General features: G+C 55.6%; 2 protein-coding genes across 2 annotated transcripts; both read right to left on the bottom strand.

The window, feature by feature from the left end:
• Window positions 1–1881: 1881 nt before the first annotated feature.
• KVR01_011793 (uncharacterized protein) lies at window positions 1882–3954 on the bottom strand. Its single transcript, XM_044784171.1, has 2 exons — window positions 2813–3954; window positions 1882–2735 (listed from the first exon to the last, which is right to left on the bottom strand). Exons 1-2 carry the CDS (start codon window positions 3226–3228, stop codon window positions 2300–2302), a joined length of 852 nt encoding a protein of 283 aa, XP_044639502.1. The 5' UTR covers window positions 3229–3954; the 3' UTR covers window positions 1882–2299.
• A 677-nt stretch (window positions 3955–4631) lies between these two features.
• KVR01_011722 (uncharacterized protein) lies at window positions 4632–9113 on the bottom strand. The gene is made up of 2 exons (XM_044790122.1): window positions 8235–9113; window positions 4632–7707 (listed from the first exon to the last, which is right to left on the bottom strand). Exons 1-2 carry the CDS (start codon window positions 8696–8698, stop codon window positions 6714–6716), a joined length of 1458 nt encoding a protein of 485 aa, XP_044639431.1. The 5' UTR covers window positions 8699–9113; the 3' UTR covers window positions 4632–6713.
• Window positions 9114–9233: the final 120 nt, after the last annotated feature.

Raw genomic sequence — 9233 nt, 5'->3', positions numbered from 1 at the left:
TTAGAAAAGCCTTTTAAACTTTTATATTATAATAGTTATTATCTTATATTATATTTATATATTTACTTTTAGTTATATAAATTTTTATTTATATAAGTTAAAAGGCTCTTTTAAAAGTATAAAAGGTTTTTAATTATAAAAAATTAATTTATTATTAAAGGATATATATCTATATTTTTTAATTTAATATATTATTATTATTTTTTTTATTATTAATAAGTTTATAATAAAAAAAATTATTTATTAATAGTTAAGTAGGGTAAAAAGAATATTAGGTTATATAGTAGTAATGCTATTTAATAGAAGAGGGTATAAGGTATTTTTTAATATATTAAGGTTTATTATAGTGTTAGTGTAGTAATTTAGATTATAGACTTTCTTTCCTTAAGAGGTGGTGATAGTTGTCTTGGTGTTGTAACTTAGAGGGGGGAAAAGAAAAGAGAAGAAGGATCTAGACCAGGTAGACCAGGTGCTGGAGACGCGAACTCTACTAGTCACTTTTACCGTGTGTGGTGCCAGCAGTGGGTGAGTGAGGGGCTGACGGGACGGGACCAGACCAGACCAGGCAAGACCAGACTCGCGTGGGCGGCATAAACTCGACACGGTTTGATTGAGGTGATTATTGTCTTCACAGATCAGGAGCACAAGTACGATCCTTTCTCTTTGCAACACACTATGATGAGGTTGGAAGATAGAGAGGGAGAGGGAGAGGGAGAGATTAGTCGCTTGGTACTCCGTAGTGGTGATGTCGTCAGTGGGATGTTCTGCCGAGTAATCAACCCAAGCTGCAGTGTACGCACTGGACCACCGGTGCCGGCAAAGCCCCAGGCAGGGGGTGGGGAATGGGGGGATCTCCGGATAAGTACAACTCGAAACCGAACTCAAGACTCACATCGTCGAGCAAGGCATTGTTAACAAAGGACGATATGTTTGTTGTATGCATCATGTCTGATTCCTGGTAATTTATTCCAGACTTGAATGATTCTATCAACAACAAAATCGGAGTCGGATCGATTCCTCTCTGCAGCTCAAGCAGGCCGGCCCTCTTTCTTATCACATGGCATTCCTGTATGACATTTACTCCGAAGACCACAGGTCATTGGGGGCGGTCCTTGGCCCAAGGTCAACTAACCACATCCAAGCCAAGCACCCGAAGCAGCCGCCCAACCAACATGTGATTACATTCAGAGCCAGACCGAAGGGAACTAACTAATTGCACCGTTTCAGCCTTCAGCCTGCTTTTTTGTGTGGACGTGCGTGTCACCGCATCTGTCTGCTCTCCGTCAGCTTCATGCCTCTCCGATCCGATAATATAAACACTACTGGCAGTCACCATACATGATTACCGGTGAACAACAAGTGACGGTGGTGGCTGTTGCTGCCCGACCTGGGCGGACACCGCTGGAAACAGTTGGAAAATGGGCTGTCGGAAGGGGTGGTTGGTTCTCTCTTGCCCATTTCCGGCTGCGGCCAACAGATTGCATGTTGCGTTCCTTGCACGATTCAGACCTAAGTGATCTGTATAAGGTGGGTGGGTGGCTCAACGAGTGGCCCACGGATACCTTGGGGCTGGCCCCGGTGCGAGTCACACGCTATCATCGCCTGTGGCAAAATGCTCGTCACCATTGGTTGTGAGTAGAGTGTTGACCCTTTGGTTGGGTTGGAATCGCCCATTCTTCATGGGGGCTACACTCGTTCGACCTTGCGTTGGGCGAGCCTCTCACGACAGCATGCCTGACCTTGGGGCGGTCAAAGTTGTGGAATGGTTCAGAGAGCACATAGCGCCCTCGACGATTGTCCAGAGCCATGCCAGGTAGTGGCAGCTGGTCAAAATAAAGCACACTGGTTACACGAGACGGTATAGTATGGACAAGAGCCAGGTCAGGTAATACCAATATTTGGCTTTAATCCAGCCAAGAATCTACCGCAGAATTGGAAAAAAAAAAAGAAAAAAAAGAAGAAAAAAAACTCATCATCCCTTCAAGAACGCCGCCCGACATGCCGTTTTGTCCACCATCCATAATGAAGGGACCCAAACGAGGGCCCGAGCCTTGGTATTTCCCCTTAAAAGACAAACCAAACTTGTCTTCCGTTGCAGCAATAAAAAAAGTAGATGATAGAAGACCCTCCGGAACCGGTTTTTCGTAGACCCTTTCCTTTCCCTTTCCTCAAACGCCTTGACTATATGAACACACAAGAATATAGGCTGTACACACGTGCTGCTGAGGGTGAAACTCTGATCCCCTCAGCCCTGGCCGGGGGGGTTTGTGTGGCAGGTCCCCCCGCGCAGCAGACCCCCCTAGGCACCCGCCGCGATGGGCATGGGCGCGGGCGAGCTGGCCTGGACGCTGGGCAGGCTGCGCATCTCGACGTCGGCGCCCGAGATGCTGTTGTTCTCGCTCTTGCCGGCGCCGTTGGTGTTGGCGTTGCCGGCGCCGTTCTCCTTGTTCTCCTTGCTGCTGCTGCCGTCGGCCGAGGCGGGCGTCGACGTGGGCACGCCGTTCTCGTCCGGGGTGGAGGACTCGTCGGCCGGCTTGGGCTTGGGCGGGGCGGTCCACCGGTTGATCTGCCACTGCACGCCCGTGAAGGTCTTGAGCTGGAAGCTGCCCTTGGTCCACTTGCGGCACGGCTTGCCGCTGCGGTCGAGGGCGCGCAGGCCTGCGTTGATGGCGCCCTGGTTGGCCTTTGGGCCCAGCCGGTGGGCAGCGGCTCGGGGCTCGAGGGTGCCGTCGTCGCTGGGGGACAAAAATGTTAGTAATCGATTCCGATGCCTCATGTGGGTTTTCTGTGGGTGGTCTCGCGAAGTACATACTTGACTTTTCTCCTCTTGGGGCCTGGCTTGCCCCGGACCTTAGGCGGAGCGTCCCCATTTGTTGCAGCCGCAGATCTCTTGACGCCCTTCTTCTTTGGGCCCTGGCCGTCGCCCGGCGGTCCCATGACGGACGGGGCAGGTGTGCCGCCGTTGCCGGGGGTCGCAGGGTTGGAGTCGGAGGCGTTGTCGGGGTTGGCAGCAGCGCCGTTGGGCTGCGGCGTGGAGACTGAGGGCGAGTCGTTGGAATCCTTCATCGGGGTGTCCTCCTTGGCGGCGTCGGATGCTGCTGGGTCGAGGACCGCTCGCAGCCTGTCGGGGTGGACCTTGAGGGTGATGACTTTGGAGGTGGCCGAGGTTGTGCTCGCCGAAGACTTGCGTCGGTCCTTTGCAGGAGTAGACTTGCTTGATGGTGCCATCGTGTCGAGTTGTTCTGGTGCAGGTGGAGGAGGTGGTGGTGGTGTTGCAGCACAGAAACAATCGACCCGTTGAAAAACGGAAGTCTGCTGTCGCCTTTATAAGAAAGTTGGATGAAGGGGAGAAAGGCAGTCAAAGACAGCAGAGGCAAAAATTGGCTTGGTTGCCGAGTCGGAGACCAAGACGGCCGTGTGCCAGTTTCGGTGACGGGAAAAGAAGGGTGAAGGAGAATGGAGCGAGGCTTGGCTCGGGCGTTGGGTTGGTGATGAATGGGGGTGGATTGATTGCCAGTCAGTCAGTCAGTCAGCAGTGGTTGCGTGTGCACTGCAGGCCAGGGCTGGGCCGGATCGTGGACGGTCGTTGGTGTGTGGGATCCTAGTTTGGGCGTGTGGGTTGAATTTGCATGGAGCTGGCGCCGGCGACGGGGGCAGAGCGTTGGACGGGCGTCACGGCGGTGATGGTGATGATGATGGTGGTGGTGGGAGATGGTTGAGGGTGAAGAATTGATGGTGGAGGGGGGAAGGGCGGATGGGAAGGGAGGGCATGGGAACAGATCCCATCATTGTGGTTTTAGATCAAAAAAGGTTGGACGGGCCATGGTCGGTTGTGGTGATTGCAGCCATTTCTCATGGCAACCCAGCTTTTGGTGCTGGGCCTTGGGCCTTGTGCCTTGTGGTGCTGCACCACACGCGCGCGGAGGAGGTTCGCTCTCTCGCAATGCGGATGGCAGAGGCAGAGCTACCTACCTAGTACCTTTTCTGCGGGACGCTATTAAAAGCACGGCCCACCCGGCCTGGGCTGACATAATCGGTACATTTGACATGTACCCGTCGCCCGTGGCTGCACCTGCTGCGAGTACACGGGATTTTATTACTGCTGCATGCATTCTGTCTGTGGTGAGAGCCTCTTCTTTCTGTCGCGCCTCGTTGTGAGGGATACCTGCGGTGCAAAACATCTGCCCCAGCTGCCGGTGTGGTGTGTCCCGTGTGGTCTCCATTCCTGTGCTGATCTCGTCCAGCTGCGAGATGGCCTGGACTGGGCTGGGGCTGGGCAGGGCATGGTCACAAAAAGTTGCCTGTGTGCTGCTTTGCTCTGACGAACCAGTCTGACTGACTGACTGACTTCGGCCGGCCAGCCAGCCCAGCCAGCCCAGCCAAGCCTTCCGCTTTTGCTTCATGACGCCAGGTACAGCCTTATCGCAGGACCCCTGAATCAGCACTAACAGGCTCGCCTGCACCACCCTCGCCCTGTTAGTGCGCAACAGACAGCGTCACATCTCGAACCTCGACGACGGAAAGGGCAAGGGTCGGTCGGCTCACGTCCAGCTCCGGCTCCAGCTCCATCTCGGGCTCAGTTGCACTCTCCTTCGTCGCCTTCCCCCCTCTCCCCCCCAGGCCCTCAATTTCTCAATCTCCGGATCCCCGCCGGGTTCATTCACAAAGGGGCTGGCGTTGGTTCTCCCTGCCTGCATGCAGACAAGACAGGACAGGACAACCTGGCCGTCCGAGCCACCGAGGTCAGATGCAGCGATCCAACATCAGGACGCAGTGAGCATCCATCGTCAGCGCAATCGAGGAGGAAACCGAGCCCGCCAAGCCCTGCACAACCAGCATCGATACCGAGGAAAACTCTGCCATCTGGCTGGCTGGCTCTCTATCCTCCGTCCTGGATTCAGAACCTGCACCGGCTGCCCGGCTGCCTGCCTGCACCAGGCACACGAGTTCATCGCCGCCCACAAGACCAGGACCCTTGGATCCTGCGAGGCGCCACCACCGCGTGCACCACAACTCCCGAGCGAGCCCGAGGCAAAAACTAAACTCCACCCACTGACATCCTGCACCCGACTTGCCCGACCTGCCAGCCTGCCCGACTCCCGCTCAAAGGCAACCGGCAAACAGGATCGTGGTGATAATGCCTCCTAGCTCATTCGTCATCGCCTGCCGCTCGACCCGGCACCAACCCTACCTTCACGATCAATGCCGTTTCGCGAAGCAATCCCCACTTGGACCGCCCTCCTCAACAAGGGCCTCTTTTCCAGGCGCTTACTGATCTGAAGGGTGATTTGTTTTTTAAACAACCATGGTAGGTAGGTGTCTGGTGATTCAAAACGCCAACCCGACGCGGATCTCCGCTCTTTCCCGTCAGCGACCACGTCGATCGGCAGGGTCACCAGCGTCTCCTTTTCCAATTTCTCCATGCTCTCTGGTTTGGGCTCAACGCAAGATGAAACACCACGCAAGAGGGCGGCGTGTCATTTCCCCCGTACCGCGAGACCCGAAATGCATGGTCGTGCACATAGGCGACAAGCGATAAGCACGCTTCAGATCACCATTCCGGCATGGCTCCTTTCTACTTCTGGAATGCCAAATACAGGACTCACTCCGCACCATCTTGCTCTGATTTCCACTTCACGAGATCTGAGTCGTGCTGCAGCGCATTGCTACCAGCACGGTCGCGGCATCAACACTAGCCAAAGCTACACCGAGCAACTAATCCCCCGTGCATCGTGCGACGCAGTATTCTCAAACAATCTGTCCGGGATCCTAGCGGATGCCCCAAACCCACCAACAGGGAAGCTCATCGCATTTGCAGTCGAGTGTTAAAATCCATTGAGATCTAATTAACGGGGCGATCACACTAAGTAGCGTGCCAAACCACAGCAACAATCACTCAACGGATGAGCTACGTAAGTCCACAGGACAAGCCTCCCTGACATGTGCTCAACCCTTCGACTCTAGGAATAGTATCCATTGGCCTGTCAATGAGGCTCCCCGCCTCCAGGAGCCTGGCCGATACCAGTCTGCGCGGCCTAGAATTAATTGTACTGAAATACGACGGTTCCACCGGACTGTATCACCGCCCTCAGAGTGGCAGAAGTGAAGTGGTCAAACAAGGCCACTGACATCGAGAACCACCAGCAAGGCGCCGAATACGAATGCGGTTGAGGTGCAGCACTTTATGGCATAGCATGGAATCCAGGCTTCACGAGGTGCTGCGGAAGATGAGCTCGAGGTCAGTCTCCCATGCAAACAAGCTCTTGTGGTGTTTACGTGGGCTCTGCAGATGCAAGACGTGGTGCACCTGCTGCAATCACGATACATATTGTAATGGAACAATGACGTGCTCCTCTACCGTGTCTCAGAGACTTCCTGCCAGCGAAGGTTTGGTTCGGCGACCGAACCCCGGAGGTAATAGACGGAGAATCGTTCCGGGAATCAAGGCAGCGGTTGCAAACTAAATCTGGCCGGGGGCTACTCCATTAGAACCATCACAATTGGCACTGCGCATCGAGCAGGCTCAACGACGTATCCAAGTTGTGAGAAGCACTGTACGCACTAGCTCGTGCCGCACACCTGAAACAAGCCATACGTCGATTGAGGTATCTCTAAATGCACCACAAACATTGCTAACGGGCGCTCCATGAGCACACGGCGAAAAAACAGCGAGATCAACCCTACACCACCCTGCACATGCGTAAACACCCGCATCAAGAACGAGCAACACCCCTCTCCTCGCAGTACTTCTCAACCTCCTTGCGCAGCGTCTCCTCCTGCCGCCTGACCAGATCCATGATAGCTTGCACCTCGCTGCCAAGCTTCTCCTCGCCCACCGTGGCCGCAATGTTGACCATGTCGTTGAGCACGGCCTTGAGCTGGTTCGGCAGCCAAGTGACGATGGGGCTGCCACCAGTCGCGGTGGGGTGATCTGTCATCTTGAGGATGTACTCCTTGCCAAAGCACCAGTGGCGCCAGCGGAACTCGCGCACCTGGTCGAGCAGCTGCAGCCAGAGCCGCCTGCTCTCCCAGAGCTCCTCGTCGTCGTCTTCGTCACTGCCGGCCTGCTTCTGCAGCCGCAGCGCGAAGTCGCGCAGGTTGACCTCGACGGACCGGTCCCGCACGTGCTGCAGGAACGCGCGGTGGTTGGACGGCCTGTACTTGCGGAAGTCCTTGAGGATCTCGGTCAGCGGGGTGTCGGGCATGGGGATCTGGAGGAAGTTGTCCATGAGGGGGATCATGGAGTCGTTGGCGCCGGACTCGCCGCGGAAGCTCATCGGCTTGCCGTCGTTGACGCCCTCGTAGACGACGCCGTCGGGGAACATGGACTGCGACGTGATGCCGAAGATGAAGGTGCGGAAGGTGGTGTAGTCGCGCGGCTTGGACTTCATCCACATGGTCTCCATGGTGGCGTTGATGCGCCGCAGGGCGCCGAGCTGCTTCGCCATGGCGGCGTTGAGCTCGCGCCGGCTCGCGTGCGCGGCCTGCAGGGCCTCCACCGTGCCTGACACCAGGGGCCCCGAGTTCTGCACCATGTCGATGTGCACCAGGACGAAGCCCGCCTCGCTCGACGTGTGGTCCAGCCCGTGCTCGAAGGCCCGGATCAGCCGGATGTTGTCGTAGTCCATGCCCTTGGACGGGTCGGCCAGCTTGTAGTTGTAGAGGGCGTAGCTGCCGGCGTACTCCATGAACGGCATGAACCCGGTCCTAGGTCGGTTGTTAGGGCCATGATGGGACTAAGGCTAGCTCGGGATGAGGGCGAGGGGAGGCAAAACAGGGTTGGGGAGAACTCGAGACGGTGTGTGTGTGTGTGTGCATTGCATGAGAACAGGAGACAAGCAGAATATTTTTTTGGGGGGGGGGGCATTGCTGCGACGCGAGTAAGGAATAAAAAATTGGAAGAGAGAAACGACAAGGTGGAAAGTGTAGCAAGAGAGGGAAAAGACAACGTTGGGTTGGTGAGCGACCAACAAGTTTGATGGTAAGGGGTGAAGGGCACAGGTGATGATAGGTGTAAGTGGTTGGACAAAAGCGGTAGAAAGCGGGTCCCGGATAGCATGGAGCCAATGAGAGGACAAGAACGCCGTGTAAGTGCTTCCAATGTGTGACAGGCCAACGACAACAAGACAACAAATAGACCAAACAGGGAAAAAGAGAGGGGGAAAAAAAAAGGAGTCACGAGTCAAGAGACAATATACATAGGAAGGGAACAGAAGAAGAAGAAAAAAACTCACAACTCAGCGACCCTAGCCATCGGCCTCGCAATAACAGCAGGCAGGCTCTGACGGCCCAGCCCGTAGGGCTCACCCTTGAGGAACCTCATGTGGCAGGGCTCGAGCAGGTACGCGGACAGCAGGAACGAGTAGTCGCGGTACAGCGCGTTCATGAGCGGCTTGTCGGCGGCGTGCTTGTCGACGGCCCACGTCAGGTCGGGGAACGACTCGTCGACGGTGGGGCCCAGCCTGCCGTGCGCCAGCAGGCCCGGCTCGCCCGACGCCGTCTTGACGGGCATGCGCTGCAGGATGTCCTCGAGGGGGTCAAAGTCGGAGGGGAGCTGCCATATCGGGTCCGCGCGCGGCAGGAACCCCCTGGGCTTGGACACCATGAAGGCCTGGAGGGTGTGGTCGTCGGGCCGGCAGTCCTCCAGCACGCCAAAGTCGGCGGTGGAGTAGTTGTCGTCTACTGCGACGGACCCCATTGTGGCAGGCAGGTGGTTGTTTGGTGGTGGTGGTGGTGGTGAGTTGTCTTTTTGAGGGTGTATAGCGGATATTGGTATGTGAAAAAAGCTGGGGGAAATTTTGGTGCTGGTGAGAATGTGGGATTTTTGGTGTTTGGATTGTGTGTTGAGTCTGCCGGGCCAAGTTGAAGGGTGGCTGCCTGGCTTGGAGCGAGCCCGCGTTGATATACCTGTGAGGCCGGAATGGATTCCGGCCTCTGCGACGAAGACCGGAGGTCCAGGTCGACCACGGCACCTTGTCACGAGCCACGTCCCAGCATGATAAGCCAGGGCACCTAGTGAAAAGAGGAGAGCCGAGAGTCCAGACCAGACATGGCCGTGTCAAGCCGAGGGCTCGAATCGGGCAACACACACTCCATCGTGAGTGTTGTACGACGTTGAAGGCCGTGATGTTTGGCGGTGCACACAGTCGTTAACTGTATTTAGCTAGTCAGCGGCAGTTGATGGGCTCATCCGGGGTAATATGGGCCATGTAAAAACTGCTGACTATTGCTTG

This window comes from Diaporthe batatas, assembly GCF_019321695.1.
Source record: "Diaporthe batatas strain CRI 302-4 chromosome Unknown Contig00016, whole genome shotgun sequence".
Lineage (NCBI taxonomy): Eukaryota > Fungi > Ascomycota > Sordariomycetes > Diaporthales > Diaporthaceae > Diaporthe > Diaporthe batatas.
Note: the sequence above shows the minus strand (reverse complement) of the source record. Positions and strands in the feature narration are given on the sequence as shown.

What these genes read in the sequence shown, in the direction of transcription:
- KVR01_011722 (XM_044790122.1), bottom strand. Translation starts at nt 8,698, where the DNA reads ATGGGGTCCGTCGCAGTAGACGACAACTACTCCACCGCCGACTTTGGC. An exon ending in ATGGCTAGGGTCGCTGAGTT is followed by an intron (nt 7,708 to 8,234) that starts GTGAGTTTTTTT and finishes CAACCGACCTAG; the next exon opens with GACCGGGTTCATGCCGTTCA.
- KVR01_011793 (XM_044784171.1), bottom strand. Translation starts at nt 3,228, where the DNA reads ATGGCACCATCAAGCAAGTCTACTCCTGCAAAGGACCGACGCAAGTCT. An exon ending in CCCAAGAGGAGAAAAGTCAA is followed by an intron (nt 2,736 to 2,812) that starts GTATGTACTTCG and finishes TTTGTCCCCCAG; the next exon opens with CGACGACGGCACCCTCGAGC.